The 22,823-nt window shown below is 40.6% G+C and overlaps 1 protein-coding gene and 1 pseudogene across 4 annotated transcripts in view; one reads left to right on the plus strand and one right to left on the minus strand.

Annotated features, from left to right (window-relative positions):
- GAB3 (GRB2 associated binding protein 3) overlaps nucleotides 1-9,890 on the minus strand; it is a 72,548-nt gene extending 62,658 nt beyond the window's left edge. For 2 of the 4 annotated variants that reach the window (XM_074323756.2, XM_019716066.3), the window contains exon 1: nucleotides 9,567-9,888. In XM_074323756.2, the coding sequence (XP_074179857.1) occupies nucleotides 9,567-9,638 (72 nt within the window). In that variant the 5' untranslated portion in view covers nucleotides 9,639-9,888. Of the gene's footprint in view, nucleotides 1-9,566 lie in introns of all 4 variants that reach the window. The other 2 variants (XM_074323758.2, XM_074323754.2) reach the window with 2 other exon arrangements.
- Nucleotides 9,891-15,746: 5,856 nt separating this feature from the next.
- On the plus strand, nucleotides 15,747-15,981 carry LOC109437110 (translation machinery-associated protein 7 pseudogene; annotated as a pseudogene).
- The last annotated feature ends 6,842 nt before the right edge of the window (nucleotides 15,982-22,823 follow it).

Consider the following 22,823-nt stretch of genomic DNA (forward strand, 5'->3'; position numbering starts at 1 on the left):
GGTAGACTATAATCAGTTAAAGATATACACTAAACCTCTAAAGCAACCACTATAAAAGAACACAAAAAGCTATAGTCAATAAAGAAGATAAAATGAAATCATAAAAATTAAACTAAAACAAACCATAAAAGAGGAAATATAAGGGGTGATCAGTTAGTTCAGTTAGTTAGAGCGTGGTGCTAATAACACCAAGGTTGCTGGTTCGATCCCCGCATGGGCCACTGTGAGCTGCGCCCTCCTTAAAAAAAAAAAAAAAGAGGAAATATGAAAGAAATAATAAGTGAGACAACCAGCAAGACAGTATACTGAAAATGCAAAAAGAAGACCTAAAGTTGAAGGTCATTCAGACATTGCGAAAGAAGCTCTGGTAAGCAGGCCCCATCCCAAATAGAAAACAAAAGACAAAAGAGCAACATCTTCAAGATGCTGACTGAAAAAAAAAGTCAACCCAGAATTCCATGCCCAGTGGAGGGAAAAAAATTAAAATGAAGGATAATAGATATTCTCAAACAACTAAGAGAATTCATTGCCAGCAGATATAAACCACTTACAATGTTAAAGGCAGTTCTTTAGGCAGAGGGAATTTGACACCAGACAGAAACTTGAACCTACACAAAGAAATAAAGAATGCTAGAAATAGAATAAAAGGTAACAAATTTGATTTTTTTCTCCCTATTTTTAATTGCTTGTAAAGATAACTGATTATCTAAAGCAAAATTAGTAGCAATGTAGCATATGTAAAAGTAAAATACATGACAACAATAGCACAAAAAATATAAGAACACAATTGGGAATATAGCATTACAAGGTCCTCATGTTACTCATGAAGTGGTATAATATTATTTAAAGGAAGACTCAAATTAACTAAAGATGTATATTTTACACTACAGGGCAACTGCTAAAAATTTTAAAAAATTATCATTGTTAACAGTGGAGATAAAATGGAATAAAAAAGGCTCAATTAACCTGAGAAAGCAGAAACAGAACAAAAGAAACAATGAACAGATAGAAGAAATGGAAAACAGCTAGCAAGATGGTAGATTTTAGTGCAAACATTTCAGTAACCATATTGTATGTGAATGAACTAAATAAATACACCAATTAAAACAAAGACGGTAGGAATGCATCAAAAAGCAAGACCCAACTATATGCTATGTATAAGAATCTCACATTAAATATAAAGACATAGATAGGTTAGGAGTAAAAGAATGGAAAAAGATATACTATACAAACACACATCAAAAGAAAGCTGGGGAAGTTACATTTATATAAGAAAAAATAGACTTCAGAACAAGGAACAGCATCAGTTAAATACAAGCATTCAATAATGAAAAAGGGGTCCATTCTCCAAGAAAACATAATAATTATAAACGTGTTCAACTAACAACAGAGCATCAAACTACATGGAGCAAAAACAAATAGAACTGAAAGGAGAAATGGACAAACCCATAGCTATAGATGGAATCTTTCATACTCCTCTCAGTAATTAATAGTAAAAAGAAGCAGAAAAACAGTAAGGATATAGAACTGAATTAACACTATCAACACACCTGATGTAATTAGCATTTATAGAACACTCCACCCAACAAGACAATACACATTTTCTTTCAAGAGCACATGTAATATTGGCCAAATGAAACTACACTGTGGGCCATAATATAAAGTAAACAAATTTTAAAGAACAGAACTCATACAGAATTTGTTCTTAGACCATAATAGAATTTAACTAGAAATTACTCACATAAAGATATCTAGAAAATCCCGCAATATTTGGAAATCAAACAAAAAAACTTCTAAACAACCCTTGAATTAAAAAGGAAATCTCAGAGAGACATTAAAGAATATTTTGACCTGCACCGCATGCGGCCTCTCTTAGGCAGCTCATGGGGCATTGCAGGGCTGAGGGCACAGCAATTAGACAAGAAAAATAAATAAGAGACATCCAAATGGAAAAGAAGTAAAACTGCCATTATTTGCAGAAGACATGATACTATACTTAGAGAACATGAAAGATTCCACAAAAAAATTATTAGAACTGATAAATGAATTTAATAAAGTAGCAGTGCATTTTTGTGCATTTTTATACACCAAAAATGAACTACCAGAAAGAGAATTTAAGAAAACAATCCCACTTACAATTGCATCAGAAAAAATATTTAAAATATTTAGGAATACATTTAACCAAGGAAGTAAAAGAGCTGTACTCAGAAAATTATGACATAGAAGAGAGATATTAAAGATACAAATAAATGGAAACAAATACCGTGCTCATGAATAAGAAGAATTAATATAGTTAAAATGTCTACACTATTCAAAGCAATCTATAGATTCAATGCAATCCCTATCAAATTATCAATGGCATTTTTCACAGAACTAGAAGAAATAATCTTAAATTTATATGGAACCATAAAAGACCCTGAATAGCCATGGCGTCCTGAGAAAGAACAAAGCTGGAGGTATCACGCTAGCTAATATCAAACTATACTACAAAGCCATAGTAATCAAAACAGTGTGGTATTGGCATAAAAACAGACACATAGATCAATGGAACAGAATAGAGAGCCCAGTAATAAATCCATGCCTATATGATCATTTAATCTATGATAAAGGAAGCAAGAATTTACCCAATTGGGGTAAAGACCGTCTTTCAACAAATGGTGCTGGGAAAACTGGACAGATACATGCAAAAAATGAAACTGAACCACCTTCTTATGTCACATACAAGAATAAACTCAAAATGGATTAAAGACTTAGATGTAAGACCCGAAACCATAAAACTCCTAGAAGGAAACATGAGCAATAAATTCTTTGACAACGCTCTTAGTAATATTTTTTTGGATGTCTCCTCAGGCAAGGGAAGCAAAAGAAAAAAATAAACAAATGGGACTACATCAAACTAAAAAGTTTCTGCAAAGCAATGGAAACCATCAACTAAACAAAAAGACATCCTACTGAATAAGAGAAGATATTTGTCAATGATACATCTGATAAGGGCTTAATATCCAAAATCTATTTTAAAAATCTCATACAATTCAACATCAAAAAACAAACAATCCAATTTAAAAATGGGCAGAGGATCTGAACAGACATTTCTCCAAAGAGGACATACAGATGGCCTATAGACATGAAAAGATGCTCAATGTCACTAATCATCAAAGAAATACAAATAAAAGCCACAACGAGATACCACCTCACTCCTGTCAGAATGGCTATCATCAATCAATGAACAAACAAGTGTTGGTGAGGATGTGGAGAAAAGGGAACCCTTGTGCACTGCTAGTGGGATTGCAAATTGGTCCAGCCTCTTGGAAAACAGTTTGGAGATTCTTCAAAAAATTAAAAATAGAACTACCTTATGACCCAGTAATTCCTCCCCTGGGTATTTATCCAGAGAAATGCAAAACACTAATTCAAAAAAAAAAAAAAAAAAAATATATATATATATATATATATATATATACACACACACACACTCCTATGTTTACTGCAGTGCTTTTCATAATAACCAAGATACGGAAACAACCAAAATACCCATCAATAGACAACTGGATAAAGAAATTGTGGTAAATTTATACAATGGAGTACTACTCTGCCATAAAAAATGAAATCTTACCATTTGCAACAACATGGATGGACCTAGAGGACATTATGCTAAGTGAAATAAGTCAGACTGAGAAGGACAAATACCACATGATCTCACTTATATGTGGACTCTAAAGAACAAAATAGATAAACAAACAAAACAGAAATATACTCATAGATACAGAGAACGAATTGATGGTTGCTAGATGGGATGGGTGCTGGGGGTTGGGGGAATGGGTTAGAAAGGTGAAGGGATTAGAAAGTACAAAATGGTCATGGGGATATGAAATACAGAATGGAGAATATAGTCAATAATGTTGTAAAAACTATGTATGGTGTCAGATGGGTACTAGACTTACTGAAGGCATCACTTCATAAATTATTTAAATGCCTAACTGCTAAGCTGTACACCTGAAACTAATACACAATAATATTGAATGTCAACTATTATATATGTATATATACACATACATATATGTACACACACATACATTACATTTATATATATATATTCATTCACGGGTTGTAAAGTACAGCATATGGAATATAGTCAATGGTATTGGAATAGCTATGTATGGAGTCAGATGGGTAGTAGACTTGTTAGGGTTATCGCTTTGTGAAAGGTGTAAATGTCTAATCACTATGTTGTTTTGTACACCTGAAACTAATAAAAAATAACTAAAAAATATTTTTCTTTCCCAAAAGTAAATAAATAAAAGAAGATGGCATTATGAAAAATGTTTTGAAATGAATGAAAATGAAAACACAATATATCAAATTTTGTGGGAACACCCAAAGCAGTTCTTAGAGGGAAGTTTGTAGTATTAAATGCTTACGTGGGAAAATAAGAAAGATCTCAAATCAGTAATTTAAGCTTCTACTTTAAGAAACAGAATTGAATAGATAAAATGTATCCCAAAGCCATCAGAAGAAAGTAAATAGTAAAGATAAGAGGATACATAAATAAAATTGAAAGCAGAAAAAGAGAAGATCATTGAAAACAAAGTCTGGTTCTTAGAAAATATCTGTAAAATTGATAAAACTCTAGCCACATTAATCAGGAAAAAAATAGAGAAGAAATAAACTACGATATAATAAATGAAAGAAGAGGCATCACTACAGATACTACAGACATTAAAAGGATAATAAGGGAATATAATACCATGTTTCCCCGAAAATAAGACGTAACCGGAAAATAAGCCCTAGCATGATTTTTCAGGATGACATCCCCTGAACATAAGCCCTAATGTGTCTTTCGGAGCAAAAATTAATAGAAGTCCTGGTCATCTTTTCAGGGAAACACGGTAAAAAATTGTATGCCAATAAATTCAAGAACTTAGATAAAATAGAGAAAATCCTTGAAAAACATAAACTACCAAAGCTCATTCAAAAAGCTATGAATAGGATCAAATATATGGTGATGGAAGGAGAACTGACTCTGGGTGGTGAACACACAATGGGATTTATAGATGATGTAATACAGAATTGTACATCTGAAATCTATGTAATTTTACTAAAAATTGTCACCCCAATAAATTTAAAAAATAAATTTTTAAAAAAAGAAAAGAAAAAAAAGCTATGAATAACCTGAACAGCCTTCTGTCTGTTAAAGAAATAGAATTTGTAGTTGATAACTGTCCCACAGAGAAACGTCCAGGTCCAGATGATTTCAGTGGTGAATTTTACCAAACATTTAAGGAAGAAGAAATACCAATTCTGCACAATATCTTTCAGAAAATAGAAGAGATGGGAACACTTCCTTATTAATTTTATGAGGCCAGCATTATGCTAATATCAAAACCAGACAAAACACAAAAAAGGACTACAGACCAATATACTTCATGAACAAAGATACAAATATCCTCAGCTAAATATTTGCAAATTAAATCCAGCAATATATGCAAAGGATAATATATCACAACCAAGTGAAGATTATCCTAGCAGTTCAAGGCTAATTCAACATGCAAAAATCAATCAGAATAATTCACCATAGTAACAGACAAAAAAAAAGAATAACCATATTATTATTTTTATAGGTGTAGGAAAGATATTTAACAAAATTCAATCCATGATTAAAAATCTCAGCAAACTAGCAATACAAGGGAACTTGGTCAACTTGATAAAAGGCAACTACAAAAATCCTACAGCAAACATATTTAAAAGGTGAAACGACTGGAAGCTTTCCCCCTAAAATCGGGATAAAGTCAAGGATGTCTGCTCTCATCATTTGTATGTAACATAGACAGTACCACTGGTTTTAACTATACACAAGGCTACCAGAATTAATGAATGAGCTTAGCAAGGTTGCAGAATACAAGGTAAATATACAAAACTCAATTGAGAAACTAATTCTAAAACTGATATGAAAAGGCAAATGACTTAGAATAGTCAAAACTGTAAAGTAAAACAAAGTTGGAGGGCTAAAACTGCCTGATTTCAAGATTTGTTATAAAGCTATTGTCATCAGACAGCGTGGTGTTTGCCTAAAGATGAATGAAGAGATGGATGGAACAGACTAGAGAACACAGACATAGACCTACATTATTACTATGATCAACTGATTTTTTAAACAAAGTTGCAAAAGTAACTCAATGGAGTAAACAGTCTATTCAATAAATGGTACTAGAACAAATGGAATCGGTTTGCAAGAAAATCAACCACAACATAAACGTCACACCTTTTACAAAATTTAACTCAAATGATCATTGACCTAAATATAAAATGTAAAATTATAACTTTTAGGGAAAATAACATAGGAAAAAAATCTTCAGGATCTAGGACTAAGCTTAAGAGTTCTTAGATTTGACACTAAAAGCATGATCCATAAAAGAAAATTTGATAAATATGACTTAATCAAAAAATTAAATATTTGTTCTACAAAAGATACTGTAAAGGGAATGAAAAAGCAAACTATAGACTAATAGAAAATATTTGCAAATTATATATCTAACAAAGAACTTGTATGCAAAGATAAAAACAGTACCTGGCTCTCAGTCTTGCTTTGAAGACTAAATAGGATAATAAAGTCTGTAGCATGGTGCTTGGCACATACAACCATTCAATAAATTTTGATTATAATTTTAGTATCATTGTTGTTACATCATTCTTTAAAATTGAGAAAATAAAACAAGACATATGTTCACCAATAGATAAATTGTTAAATTATGTTACATCTATTGCAAGTAATATTAGCCAATGGTTTAAAAGAAGGAAGTATACCTACATGCACTAACCTGGAAAGATGTCCAGGATTGTTGTGAAAAAGAAAATTGCCAGACAATTTGTATAGTATGATCTCACTTGTGCAAAAATAAAATTATATTTTTTGTAGAAATTTTTCTAGGATGATACTCACCAAACTGCTAACAGTTATCCCTAGGGAGGGGAGGGGATTAAGGAGGGGTATACAGGAAGGGTAGGACATGGGGGGAAATTAAAGAGGATCTTACCATTTTTATTCTATTCCTAGATTGCTTGAATTTTTACAAGAATATATTCCTACATTATTTGTGAAACAAAAAATATAAAGGAAAAGAATCAACTATCTTTTAAAAGAGCATGATAAAAATAACTTTGTGATTGCCTTGGCTCATGGAGTCAAGAGGATGAAGCACAAGCTTACTTTGGACTGAAAGATTTACCTAAAAAGAGACTCCGCTCCCATTTGTAATTTAACAAACATTAACAGAGTCCTCCTGCTTGTTGGCCTGGCAGCGCAAAGAACTCAGTTATTGCCCTGGTTGTGCGACAAACTAGCTTTGTTATATTGTTACGAATTTTAGACTGTGGGGTTCTTGAGGACAGGGATCAAGTCTTTTTTTCTGTCTGTCTAGTCCGTGACACAGGGCCTGGTTCAGAGTTGGCGCTCAATTAAAGGGACAACAAAACAAGCTCTGAATTAAAGGTGGCTGTGAATAATAGTGAGGTCCATGTCCCGTTGAACCGGCACAGGATCGCCATCTAGTGGCAACAAGGGATTCTGCAGAAGTTGGAGAAGAGAAACCCGACTTTTTGAGGCTTCCAAGGACCCACCTTTCAACAAACAACATTGACAAAGACTATGACCCTAATGAGAAAAAGTTCCCAATCGTGGGCTAAAAGGTCAGAGTTTATGGCTTGGAGTGTTAATAAGGTGACATCTAGGTACTCTAGTGTCTTAAGTCTCCTCCATCACCAAACCACTCCACCATCACAATGCTCCAAACACCTATAAGCTGTGCAAAGTCCACACGTGCCACACACCCATTGCACCCAAAAAGAATGAAGCACACATAACAGAGATACACACTTATGCCTTCCCAAAGCTGATGAAATACTAATAAACTTTCCTAAGCCAGCCTGGTCGGGACAATACAACACAGGACTGGGGGGAAAAAAATCTTCCATCAACTTTGCTCTCCAGGTTGCCCATCTTTTTGAATCATCTACTGGGAAGTGAGTGCCACTCTGAAAACATCTCGTGAACTTTTAAAATGTCTCACATTCCAAAGGGCAACAAGGAAACCCACCTTGAGCTGGCCTTTTAAGTACCACTGTGACAAACCCTCACCTGCCCACGACGGTCACCGGGAGCAGGTTTTCTTCTCTTGCCTCCTTTGAGTACTAATGAGTCTTCAAAGCAGCTTCAGTGTTTGTTAGGGAAGCAGCTGCGTGATTCAGAGGCTGAGATATATCGGACCTTGTGGTTATGGACTTGGGGACTCAAAAAGAATGATGAAGGGACACAGTGGTAGTTAACCTAAAAAAAAATCTCCCTATGTATTTACATGCTAAGTAGAACAACATTCCTGTAAAATGTTGCTCAGCAAAACAAACAACAGAAAACTTCCCAAAGACTCTTAAGAGAGTGAGCCTGGGGAAAGGGCCCCTGAGCACCTATATGTTCAGGAAAGGCTGCTGTCGCACGCTCTGCAAGTATACATACATGCTTCAAGTTTTCTTCTAATCCCACCTCTTCCACTTCCACACAGTATGTGCCTCATAAATATGGGAACAAAAACAGTGGTGAAATTTGGCTGCAACGCGGACATCAGTTTGGGAGCATGCCATACAGAAGAGGTTTGTGGGTGGGCTGCTGTGGAGCAGAGCAGACAGGAGTGTTTACTGCTAGCACTCTGCGCTGGAGCTGCAGAGAAATTGGGAATTATGAACAAGATGGATCCATCAAGCTGCTCCCAGCCTAAAAAAAGCCAGAAGCCCTAATATCTATTTATATGCAACTCCCTGAGGGCTGAAGTGGTTCTTTGTAATGGATGAAGAACACTCAGCAGCAATCAAGTCTTGAAGCGGAATGTTTTTAAGACCTTACACTGAGGCGCTGATGGAGATAATGAACGTTTGAGCTGTGGGCAGTGCATTTAAAATGGTAATGGAATGTGTAGGAAGATGTGCTCTTCCGAGTGTCCCTCATTTCATACCAGCAAAAGCCCGTGGTTCCTGCTGGTAGTAGGAAAAAAAGTGAGGTGTCAGCAAAAGAAAAAACTGAAAAGGACAGCAAGAGAAACGAGTTACACTCTGTGGAAGGTTCCAGATAAGTGTCCGACGACAGCTACAGGAGAGAACACTCCTTACAGTCCAAAGGGAATGCAGGCCCCGTCCCGCTGTACTTCTCCCTACCCCCTTGCCCACTCTTCCTCGCTGGGCAATGGGACTCAGAGCCACTCCTGGCCAGAGACAGGGCACTCTTTCGAGCTATCTCCCTGACCGCTCCTGCACCGAGACTGGAGCCTGGGGCTTAGCCCCAAACTGCCTTCCTCCTCTAGGGTCAGCGGCGGTCCGGAGCCACCCGGCCCCTGCCTGGAGCTGGGCTCCTTAGAGACACTGGCTCGACGTGCGATTTCGCTTTCGTTCGATCGGCCTTGCCTGCAGCCCTGAGCGCTGGGAGCGGCTGCGTTTGGAGCGCCCAGAGCCCCTGGGCTCCCTGCGGCCACCCCGTGGGCAGGGACCCGAGGACCAGAGGGCGGGCGGGCGGCGCCCCTACTCACGTAGCGCTGCAGTTTCCTCTCTGGGGGCGACTTGACGAGCCAGCCGGTGCACACAGCGTCGCCCGCGCTCATCGTGGCCGCTGCCGCTTCCTCCAGCTGGGTCGACAGCCCGCGGCAGGAGGAAGTCTGGCCAGGGATATCGACGGGGCGGGCCTAGCGCTCGCCCGCCCAGCGACGCCCCGAGCGGCCGCCGCGACCCCCGCCTCCGGCCGCCGCGGCCCCCCGGGAGGGGTCGGGCGCCACCTCCCGCGGCGCGAGACACTGGGGGAAGCAGGCAGCAAAGTCCGGGGAAGCCCCTTCGAGCAAGCGCAGAGCCGAGTGGCCAGTAGCCCGGGCCACGAGAGAGCGCACGGAAAGAGCCCCGAGCTCTAAGGAGAGCGCAGTAGGGACTTGTCCTCCTTTGCCCTCACCCCCATCCGTGACTGGTCACGTCAAAAGGGCTGGTCCCAGAGCCTCAGGGCACCCCCGAGCTGAAACCTATTACTCCAACCTGCCCTGTATATAGTTAGGCAGGAAGAAAACCATTGACTCCTCCTTGACTTCCCTGTTCCACTTGATTGTTTGCAGAGTAATGGTTCTCAGGCCTCCGAAAAATTTGCAACCTCAAAATAGGCCTTTTGGGATGGTGATTTTAAGCTGATTACTGAGAAACAAGGGACTCAGAAAGAACCTTTTGACACCCCCCCCTTTCCTGCCTAAGGGATTCAGATGGAAAAACCTACTTTAAAAAGTATTCATTAAAACCCGAAGCGAAAAGTGTGGTCAATCTTTATATTCATCTCCAGGGAATAGTTGTTCCTCTTCTACTTCAGACACTATCTCCCTCAATATCCTATAACCTCTATCGCCTTTATTTGACATGTATAAGATAGAGTAGGAAGATTGGGAAAGTTTATATGGGGAGAGAGAGAGAGAGACAGAGACAGAGACAGAGAGAGACAGAGAGAGACACTACAGTTTCAATAACAGGTCTGGAAAACATAATTGGTCTTTACAACTTCCTTCTACTACCCTCCCTGTCCTCCCTTTGCTCTCCAGCTAGGACCTCAGCTGGTCAGAATTCTCCACCTGGTGAAGGACCCAAAGCTTGATTCCCACCGAGTCTGAATCCTCAGTGGTCCTGCCTGGGCATAACAGTAGGACGTGCCCCAGAAGATCCTTTGGATTCAAGACATGTTCCTTCCAATCCTGTTGCTTAACAGCAACCCCATTTCCATTCGATAGTTAACATCAACCATCCAAGCCAGCTCAGTAGACCCGTGGTATGTCTGTTGTTTCAATGGCATAAAGAGCCCTAAGTGGCCAGATGGCAATTTCAACTTGCAATGTGACGGGACCAATGTTGTGGCTCTGGTGGAAGCAGTCCTACCTTGGGAACCAGCAGAGTTCAGAGCTGTGGGGATGGGACGAAACACCTTGAGAGTGGATTATTAGGTGTGATAGTGAGAAAAGTCACTTCTGCTTCCACCTTTTAATTCCCGGACCCATGAATTCTGGCTATGGAGAAACAGCACTATACAATGGTCACCAGTTCAAAGTATTTACCTCATCCTGCAAGACAGAACCTCCACCTTTCAGTGTATTGTCACCTGACTAATGCAGTAACTGACACCTCATTAGACTGGCCATTCCACTGTTACCATAGAACGAGAGGGACCTTGGTAAACATCACGGGAAGAAATTCCAGGACATACCAAAATATTAATACACGCAAACAAAACCAAGCAAGCCAAAGATTTATTAAAGAAAGGAAATAGCCCAGTACTCTCTCAAGACAGTGCAAGAGTGGGAGGCCCCATGAAAAAAAGGGCAACTTCCCCAAAGAACAAAGAAATTTAGGATTATATTTGAATGAGGGTGTGAAATACTCGGGTGGCTTTGCAGAAATTCCCAGGGCAGTTTCTTGCAGTCGATGATCGCTCCTTCCCATCAGGAGGTGGGATTCCCAGGTAGGGATTGTCCTGGCGACACAGGGGGTGGAGATTTTTCCCTGCCTGCAATGCTAATAGTGTTGTAATCCATTACAATTAGCTGTAGCTGCACCTTTCCTTAGGAATGATCTCATCGCCTCTTTTCTTTGTTTCCCCTGACATCTTCCTTCCTTTCCTCCCCCCTATCTCCCCGGGACCCTGTTCTTTCTCCCTACAGTAATACCACCATCCTATCAGGCCAGGTGCTTCAGGGCAATGAGAAATGTGGTAAGACTAGTGCAGTCTCTCAGCAGGAGCACACTGGGGCTTGTCTTTTGTTTTATATCGATTTCCTTGGTTGGAAGCAGTGCTCTGTGAGATACTGTGAAAGTGAAGCAGGGGCAGTAGTTCTGTGGGTGGGAATGCTGGCAGAAACGTGGCTTACAATAAGTGTCTATTCAACAAGGACAAATTGCTGCCCCTTCCAGATAAATGTGCTCTGATTCTATCAATCTGCCACCAGGTGGCTGGTTGGTCCCCCTAGGGAATGCTACCTCATTGGGGGCTCAGTGTTGGTCTCTGCTTTGGGCAGGTTGAGTACATAGCAGTGGCAGTGGCAGTGGCTGTGACCATATCAACTGATGCCAGTCTCTGGGAGCTTCACCACTCATGATTAATTCCCTTAATCTTGCTCTCACACTGTAAAAAAAAAAAAAAAATCCCTTCATTATACTCACCTCAGTTCAACCCATTGAGTCTACTGTTGGCTTCATTCTGAGACCTTGACCAATATGCGTAGCCATGGAGAACTCTCTATGAGCTTCCAGGTGTGAGTTCAAGGACATGGTGTCCTGCAGCAGTGTGCGCCACGACAATGTGAGCTACCTGCTTGAGCAACTTTGCTGTACCTTCCAGACCTGCTTGAGTCTGGTCTCAAATATTCCACTGGCAGAGGATGACTAGTTAGCACCCAATTTATCAGGGACAGCTGAAGTTACATGGTTCCTTGGTGCCCCATGGTCAGACATTCAGACCTTACCACAACCCAGGAGCAAGCCAGAAATGTTGATCCAAAGGAAAATACTTCTTTTGTGGTACAAGGCATGATTTGCTCCAAAACTCTAGGGGTCCACTGTATGTTTGTCCTATTGAGACTTGCCAGAGATGCCATGTAGCCTCCCGGTGTGGCAAAGGCTATATGCATGTTGGATCTGTGTGATGAAGGTCAAGTGTCCTGGACCTGCCGCAGAACCTTTCCTTGCCCTGGGTCCCACTGAAAACATGCAACTTTACAGATTACTTGCTGAATTCATTGCTGTGACACAATTACATGTAATATATATTGCCTACAGAATCTGAGGAGCCCCACCAAGTGCTGTGCCTCTTTCTGAGTGGTATGAGGTGCAGCAACTTGTTCAATACCCGATATGATCCAGACCATCTGAAAACATCATTGAGGGTCAGGCTCTTGACTTTTTGTGGGTTTTATCTCCAACCCTCTGTCATACATGTGTCTTAATAAGGCATCTATGCTACCTCTTGATCACCAGCTCCAGTAAGCATAATGTCTTCATTGTAGTGGACCAGCATGATGTGCACCCTGATTGTCACAATAATCAAGTTCCATTCACCCCCAGATTATGACAACAAGCCAGAGGATAGACATAGCCCTGAGATAAGGCACTAAAGTCAAGCTTCTGTTCCTGCCAGATGAAAGCAAACTGCTTCTGATAGTCTCTGCTGATTGGGATAGAGAAAAGAGCATCTGTCATACAAATTGCCACTTACCAGGTGCCAGGCACTGTGTTGATTTGCTCTAGGAAAACATTATCCAGAATGGCGGCTTCAATTTGAGTCACAATCTGATTAATTTTACATTTACTCATTATTCATCTCCAGGCCAACCAGGTAGTTAAATATGGATGTGATATGAGTAATCACTCCTGCATCCTTTGGAGTGTACTCTTCTCCCTTCCAGACGAACCCAAATTGCTTCTGCATGGTCATTCCTTCTAAGTTTCTAGGGAGAGATGACCTCTTTATATTACAATGTTCATTTTCCTTTCATCCAGCCCCTTCCCAGCTTCTTTGCACTCCAGCCTGGAGAGAGGAGATACATGAAATAGCAAGTGGTTTTTCAGCACCTGGATTCCTTTTGTGGCTTCGCCATTTATTCTTTATTTAAAATAGATTTGGTTTGGCAGTTCATTAAGTACTGAAAATCTTTTAACTAGGAGGATTTGTGAAAGTAAATGTCCACTATTATAGATGAGACTCTATTTTAGTTATGTTATGATGGGCAAAGTGGCCGTACATCTAAATTATTCTCTGTGAAAAGAGAGACAATTTGAAAAGAAAATGCCTCTCAATTTCTGAATAAGGGACAGACATGGGGAGATAACTATACATGTATGTGAAAGGCCAATAATGAGGGAAGAGGGCTGTGTCTTCCTATATTCCCCACCTCCCACGTGTCTCTTGTTCTAATAATCTATGAAGCACATTAATTAAAAGCCTCAACTGCCACAGTACAATTTCGGATAAAGAAACTCTTTTTTTCCTATATGGACATCTATAAAGTACTTCTCTGAGAATGAAAGCAACCTAATTTCCACCTGAAATATGAAATTTGACTTTCTTATTGCCAATTTGAGTGTGTTATCAATAGTCTTCTACGTGTCTTACGAAAAATTCTGACGTCATATCCATTATTATTATATTTAAAACTATGGCTTTTTCAGGGTGGATTTGCCACCAGAACACAGGTGTCGTGAAAACCACCACTAAATCCAAGCCAAAATGGGAAAGAAAAGACTCGAATCAACTTTGTCGTCATTGGACATGTAGGTTTGGGCAAATCCACCACTTCTGGCCATCTGATCTACAAGTGTGGTGGGGTTGACGAAAGAACCATGGAAAATTGGAGAAGGAGGCTGCTGAGATGGGAAAGGGTCTCTAAGTGTGCCTGGGCCTTGGATCAACCAAAAGCTGGACACGAGCATGGATGGTGTCGTGCGGGGGACCCTGCTCGCTGCGCCATTTGTCGTGCGGGGCGGCCTGTGGGGTCTCTGCTCCCGCTCCCCACATAAGAACGCAGGATATGGTGAGGTCAAAAAGGAACACCCACGGAGCCATAGGTAGGGGAGTCATACTACTATATTCTCTCTGGCAGCACTATACTCTCACTGGAGGCTGGATCCACACTGTCCGCAAACCGCCATCCACGCTTGCCAGCCTAGCCGCCATCTTCTTGCTAGTTCCCATTCTTTCTCTCTCTCTGCTAGCGTAGCCACAGCAGTTATATTAGTGGCCAATGGCTCACTGGTTACAGCTGACGGCCAACTAGCCACAGCTGATGGCCATGCAATCACAGTTGGCCATTTACTACCTGAGCCAGCACCTGTCTATGTGAGGCTGAGAGCCTGGAAACTACTTTCTGGGGCTCTGCCCCCACAGATGGCATCACTACTGATATCTCTGTGGAAATTCGAGAACAGCAAGTATTATGTGACCATCATGGATGCCCCAGGACACAGAGACTTTTTCAAAAGACAATTACAGTCACATCTCAGGCTGACTGTGCTGTCCCAACTGTTGCTGCTGGTGTTGGTGAATGTGAAGCAGGAATCTCCCAGAATGGGGAGACCTGTGAGCATGCCCTCTGGCTTACACACTGGGTGTGAAACAACTAACTGTTGGTGTTAACAAAATGGATTCCACTGAGCCGCCTTTCAGCCAGAAGAGATGCGAGGAAATCATTAAGGCAGTCAGCACCTACATTAAGTAAATTGGCTACAGTCCTGACACAGCAGCATTTGTGCCAATTTCTGGTTGGAATGGTGACAACGTGCTGGAGCCAAGTGCTTACATGCCTTGGTTCAAGGGGTGGGAAGTCACCGATAAAGATGGCAATGCCAGTGGAGCCACGCTGCTTGAAGCTCTGGATTGCATCTTGTCACCAACTTATCCAGCTAACAAGCCTTTGCACCTGCCCCTCCAGGATGTACACAAAATTGGTGGTACTGGTCCTATCCCTGTGGACCCAGTGGAGACTGGTGTTCTCAGACCCGGCATGGTGGTCACATTTGCTCCAGTCAGTGTTACAACTGAAGTAAAGTCTGTTGAAATGCACCATGAAGCTATGAGTGAAGCTCTTTCTGGGGACAATGTGGGCTTCAATGTCAAGAATGTGTCTGTCAAAGGTGTTCGTTGTGGCAATGTGGCTGGTGACAGCAAAAATTACCCACTAGGGCAAGGGGCAGCACGTACCATGTCCGGCCACAAACGTGGCAAGAAGAAGCTCCTGAAGCAGCCCAAGAAGCAGGCCAAGGAGATGGACTACGAAGATAAGGCATTCAAGCAGAAGCAGAAAGAGGAGAAGAAACTCGAGGAGCTAAAAGCAGGCCACAGGGAAGGGCCCCCCGGCCACAGGTGGAATTAAGAAATCTGGCAAAAAGTGAGCTGTTCCTTGTGCCTGGGGCAATGGTGATCCTTAATTCCATTCCTGTTTTAACATCTGGATTCCCTGCCATAACACCTGTTGCCACTTGTAGCTAGAATGCAGTGTTGTCTTGGAGCCTGTTGTACATTTAAGAATAAACTTTTGTAAAAAAAAAAAAAAAAAGGAATAATAATCATGCATTGGCTCAACTCTTTAGTTCTTCTCACTCAGCTGTTTCAACCTTAGCTGTGAGGTCAGAGGAAACCCAACCCAGAATCCTAAGTGTTTTCTTCAGTCTTTGTTCTATCCCAAATTCTGTACTTCCTGGAATTAAACCAAGTCATTTGGAAAAAAAAAATGACTCACCAATGGCAGCAGCTGGATTCACAGCTCAGGTGATTATCCTGAAGCATCCAGACCAAATCAGTGCTGGATACGCACCTGTGCTTGATTGTCACACAGCTCACATTGCTTGCAAACTTGCTGAGCTGAAGGAAAAGATTGATTGCCGTTCTGGGAAAAAGCTGGAAGATGGCCCGAAGTTTTTGAAATCTGGTGATTCTTCCATCGTTGATATGATTTCTGGCAAGCCCGTGTGTGTTGAGAGCTTCTCTGACCGTCCTCCTCTGGGCCGTTTTGCTGTTTGTGGCATGAGACAGACAGTTGCTGTGGGTGTCATCAAAGCAGCTGGAGCTGGCAAGGTCACCAAGTCTGCCCAGAAAGCTCAGAAGGCTAAATGAGTAGCTTTTATCCCTAATACCTGCCACTCCAGTCTTAATTGGTAGTGGAAGAATGGTCTCAGAACAGTTTGTCTCAATTGGCCACTTAGATTTAATGGTAAAAAACAAGTTAATGATTACAATACATTGTAAAACCTTCAGAAGGAAAGGAGAATGTTTTGTAGACCATTTGGGTTTTTTTCTTTTTGTGCTTCAGTTTTTAAGTTATTAGTTTTTAATGGAAACAACTTGACCAAAAATCTGTCACAGCATTTTGAGACCCATTGAAAGAAAATTTAATGAGAAAAAATAGCATGAAATGTTTTCACAAGTCCAAATCAAACACTTCTCAACTCATTCTATGAGGACAATATTACTCTGATACCAAAATCAGAAAAAGACAGTAAAAAGAAAGAAGGAAAACTACAGACCAATATGCCTCATGAATGCAGACATAAAAATCCTCAGCAAAATACTAGTGAGTAGAATTCATAGATACATTAAAAAAAATTATACACCATGACCAGTTGAGGTTTATCCCAGAGCGCCAAAGCTCATTCAATGTATGAAAATCGATCAATGCAATCCACCACATTAACAAGCAAAAGAAGAAAAGTCATATAATTATATCAATTGATGCAGAACAAGCATTTGACAAAACCCAACACCAATTCATGACAAAAACTCTCAAAAAACTAGGAATAGAGGGGGAACATCTATAGAAGACATATGACTAACATCATACTTAATGGTGAAAAACTGGACACTTTCCCCCTAAGATTGGGAACAAGGAAAGGATATCCACTGTTTCTACTGTTATTCAACATAGTATTGGAATTTCTAGCCAGTGCACTATTAAAAAAAAAAAAAGGAAAGAAAAGAAACAAAAGTCACACAGATTGGGGAGGAAGAAATAAAACTGTCTCAATTTGCAGATGATATAATTGCCTTCATAGAAAATCCCAAGGAATCTACAGAAAAAAAAATCCCATAACTAATAAATGATTTTTACAAAGCTGCAGGATATAAGATCAACATACAAATCTCTACACAATTTCAAGACTTATTATATAGCTACAGTAATCAAGACTGTGTGGTATTGGTAGAGGAATAGGAACATAGATGAATGAAATGGAACAGAGAACGCAGAAATAGACTCACATAAATTTGCCAAATTGGTTTTTGAAAAAGATACAAAAGCACTTCAGTGTAGGAAGGACAGTCTTTTCAATAAACGGTGTTAGAGCAATTGGACTTTCATAGGCAAAACAAAAAACAAAAAACGTTTAACCAAAACCTCACATCTTTTACAAAAATTAATTCTCAATAGATCATATATATGTGTAAAATGTAAAACTCTAAAAATTTTAGAAGACAACATAGGAGAAAATATTTGATACCTAGGACCTGGTGATGAGTTCTTAGACATGACACCAAAAGCACAAGCCATAAAAGAAAAAAATTGATAAATTGGACTTCATCAAAATTAAAACTTTTGCTCTACAAAATATTTTGTTAGAAGTATAGAAAGACAAGCTACAGGCTGGGAGAAAATGTTTGCAAGCCACATATCTGCCAAAGGACTCATATCAAAAATATATAAAGAACTCTCAAAACTCATTAGTAAAAAACCAAACACTATTAATCTAATTAGAAAATAGATAAACTATATGGGGAGTCATTTTGCTGAAGAGGATATAGAGACAGCAAATAAGCATATGGAAAAATGTTCAATATCATTAGCCATTAGGACAATGTATATTAAAACCACAATGAGATACCAGTACATACTTATCAGAATGGCTAAAATTAAAAACAAAAAAAGCAGAATCCTCACATCGATTTCATGCCCCATGGAAGGAAGGAATCATGGCAGAAAGGTCCAAGTGGAAACCCTTGGAGCTCCACCTTCCTACCAAAGTGTAAGTCAAAAGAAATATCACATACTTAGGGGAGAATGTCAAAAATTAGTTTCATTATCAAAGACTTGAAAAATGCAGGGAAGGAAATTCCTATCACATCCCCATTTAATTCACCAGTTTGGCCTGCACAGCAGTTAGTTAGGTCTTGGTGAATGTGGCAGTTTTGAACCAGGGCTCCAAAGGTCTTTGACACTCCTCGTGGAGAGGTGAGATTGATGCCCCTTCCACTTGAACCTGGGTAGGCTTGTGACTGCTTCAACCATACAATACAGCAGAAATGATGCTATGAGACTTCCAAGGCCAAGTCACAAAAGGTTATGCAGTTTTATGCTTTCTCTGCCCTAACACTTGCTTTTGGAACCCTGAGACACCGAGTACAGAGTCTGACAACTCTGAGGCTGCCGGGCTGTAAGAAAGTCCAAGCCACATGGAGAGGCCACGTGTAGAAGGTGCCCCAATCCAGTGAAACCTGGTCTGCCTGCTGAATTCTCAGCACAACTGCAATCTGTCAGCATAACAAAATATTTGTTTAATGATACCAAGTTTTGGGATGGTTTGTTATTCCATTGATAGATGATGCTGAGGAATTCAAAGAGGATACAGTGGGAATGTCTTCTCTCTGTTCCATAATGTCTGATGGCTCGGCTGAGATGACTCAAGGGCTGAGGGTGACTGGAGGGCTGGAGGCTATAATAGTCTGGAAGCTTCCTCACTCACATGCTTGTTGCCTGTGCTAGGATGCCTATTCTGGCAATTTCATATGAGTGGAATCATACAATATTTGTCCCTGTGTTTCTGGCTTATTTAATTTAGCATGATGTTTTCGAGGTTCCTCCATGCTGTAGCATGTATCAATACTTTTTTCCTTTTTATGGCTGAGTAATATTCCACTGCATTGATAGACCACATTTTGTTTCTCCATTCAACTGTAGATGAAGATTTGGGTTGTTTCTACCTTTTGATTACTGTGACTCATGCTGCTAGGAACATTCCTGTACAAATCCCCGACATCATATTTGAGTCCCTGTTTTCAAATCTTTTGGGGTATATACACCTAGGAGTGGAATCGCTGAGCCATATGGAAACTCTGTTTAACATTCTGAGGAACTGCCAGACTGTTTTCCCCAGCAGCTGCGCTGCTGATGGTGGGATGCTGCTACTCATGCCTGACTTTAAGACTTGGTTGGTCAAACAATGCCATTTATGATGTGCAGCTCAGGTCATAAGACCACTTGTATTACATGGTCAATCAGGAACTAAAGAAGTCAGGAACTTTTCTTCCCAGCAAATTGGTGTGTGTGTGTGTGTGTGTGTGTGTGTGTGTGTGTAGGTCTTAGCTTTATTTTTATCCCAATTCCAGAGGCCCGAGCTGTGATTTTCTAATCAAGTCATGGGAAAGGCTCTGTGTAGCATCCTAACAGGGAATGCCACGTCCAGAAAGAGGCCCACCAAGCATTGTGTTTCTTTTTTAGTGACAGTAGGTTTGAGGTACAGCAAACTGCTTCTTCTTCAGAGGGACCATCTCAATGTGCCTCAGCCTACTGGATACCTAGATGTGTTGGGTTCTTAAATTTTCCTGGGACCTATCTCTCATCCTGTGGTGAAATATTTGCTGCTTCTTAGCATCAGGCCCAATCAACAAGTCATTAATGAAGCAGACCAGCATAATGTCTTGGGACACAGTGAGATGATAAAGTCAGTCCCTGGGGACTTAATTATGATAATGTACCAGAGAATTGAAGGGACAGTGCTGGGGAGGGCCTCCTTTTGACCTTTCTTTGTATACTTGTCTTCAGTCCTTGAGTCAGGAAGCCCCTGTGGGAATTCTTCTATCTGCCTATTGTGTTTATTCCAATTCTGCAATCAGGAACTGGGGAAAGAGCCACAGGGGTGCCCACAGCAACACAGACATAGATTAAGACTTCATTTCTGACTAGTGGACTACAGTGGCATTCTATGTCCCCAGGAGAAAGTGGGAGGAAGGTTTAAAATACAGTATACACTTGTAGTGTTACGGGGATCTGGCTTCCTCTTTACTTGAAGGCTCTGAGCCTGTGGACTGATTGGGTCTCGGAATTAGATGAGGGGCCATGATCTTCCATTGTGGTGATTCAAGGCAGGCTGCCATTCACCAGACCTAGAGATTCTGTTGTTGGTTGTATGGGTTATACAGATCATGGGCTACTATAGGTAGCCTACTAACAGGACACCATGATCAGTTAACCACTCCAAAAGGGAAGTAACCATTCTGGTTCCAGTTGCCAGTCCTGCTGCCTATCATGATTCCCATCCTATTACCGAGAATTAGTGCCACCACTTGGCCTCTACTACTCCATGATCCAAATCATTCCCACTGAGAGCTCAAGCCTGTTTCCATGGCAGTGCTTCCCGCCTCCTTTCCCCGACTAGTTTTGAAGAACCTTTACCAAATTTTGTCCAAGTGTTTTGGTGAAAGGAATGTCCCTTGAGCGCTCTCAGGGGATGTAATTAAGGGGTGTGCCAGTGGGATGCACATAACAATTCCATTCCAACATTCCAACCTCCCTGAGAATTGAGATTGGAGACAACGAGGGATGGAAGGTGTGGGGCACAAGGAGAATTGGCATTCCATTGCTCAGTAACTGACCAGCTGATTTCATTACAAGATCTCCAAGAAAGGCAGGATCAGCCTCATCAGACAGTGGGGGAGGAGCTGCTTCTGCTGGTAAGGGAAGGTCCATGGGGTTTCTGGGTTCAGAAGACATAGATTCATTCAACAAATTCTTACTGAGCATTTTCTAGGAGCTGGATCTATAGTGGTGAACAGAATAGACAAAACTTTCCTGGCTTCAGAAGGCTAATATTCTAGTGAAGAGATAAATAATAAGCCAGGTACACTTAAGGAAGAGAGAAGAATGTGCCTGGAGTAGTCCTGAATAGCCAAGAGGCAGTGTGGTGTATTAGTTTCCTAGGGCTACCATAACAAATTACCCCAAACTGGGTGGCTTTAAACAACAGAAATTTGTTTTCTCACAATTCTGAAGGCTGGAAGTCTGAAACCACTCCAATCTCTTCCTCCATCTTCACATGCTCTTTGTCTCTTCTGTGTGTTCTTTTCCTTCTTTTCTAAGAACACTTGTCATTGGATTTGAGGTCCACCTGGGTAATCCAGGACAATTTCATCTTGAGATACTTAATTACATCTACAAAAACCCTTTCTCTAAATAAGGTCACATTCATAGGGTCCAGGAGTTAGGACATATCTTTTGGGGGGACCATTTTTCACCCCACTAAACAAGGGAAGCAGAGGAGAGACATGGCCTGAAGGGCTTTGACCAGAGGAGAGACATGGCCTGACTTACAGTTTAATGGCTCTTTCCAGCTGCTGTGTTGAGAAGACACTATAGTTGGAAAGAGTAGAAGCAGCGGGAACTGCAGGAAGCCACTGAAAAAAATCTAGGAGAACCAGAATGATGGCATGGACTACAGTTGACAGCAGTGAGGGTGGTGAAAAAAAATCAGGTTCTGCATCTCTTTTGAAAGCAAAGCTGACAGGCTTAGCTAACAGATCCGTTGAGTGTTGGAAAAAGGTGAAGCCCATAGAACCATCAGTGAATACCTCAAACTTATTCAGCCAAACATGTATCAGTGAAGTATTATAAAATAATGGGGCAAGTAATGAACTACTCATGGGTTGGTTGATACTGGGGACTTTGGTTATCTATAAAAAGTCAATTTATATCATTATTATTATTACCTTGGCATACACCAAAATAAATTCCCGATAGATGAAAAGTTACATGAAGAAAAACTAGTCATCAATCTTTTTTTTTTTTTTTTTTTTTTGCCACAGTAAAATGAAAGTGAAAAATTTCTATTCTTTGGATGGTGGAGGAATGGAAGAAAAGCAATACCTGTCCTCTTTGTTTAGCAGCAACTCACTAGAAAACATATTGACAAAAGATTCCATTTACAATCGCAATAAAGAATCGAATAACTAGGGATCAATCAAGTCCACAGAGGCTAGGTTAAGAACCCCCCACTTGAGACAGAAGAGCAAGAAGAGAGAAGAGCAAAGACAGAAGGGAAGAGGGCTTGAACCAGAAGCTGCTGCTTCCTGGCTGTCCAATTCCGCAGACATTAGTGGCCTGTGACTATAGAGCACTTGACAGGGACACCCGTTCGTGGAGTTCAAACAGAAATGTGCTGTAAATGTAAAACACACCTGAAAGACTTGGTACAAAACGAAAAAGTAAAATATCCCATTCGTAATGTTGAAATGATAT

The sequence above is a fragment of the Rhinolophus sinicus genome, chromosome 18, assembly GCF_057876585.1.
Source record: "Rhinolophus sinicus isolate RSI-liver-muscle chromosome 18, RSI-T2T, whole genome shotgun sequence".
Classification (NCBI taxonomy): domain Eukaryota; kingdom Metazoa; phylum Chordata; class Mammalia; order Chiroptera; family Rhinolophidae; genus Rhinolophus; species Rhinolophus sinicus.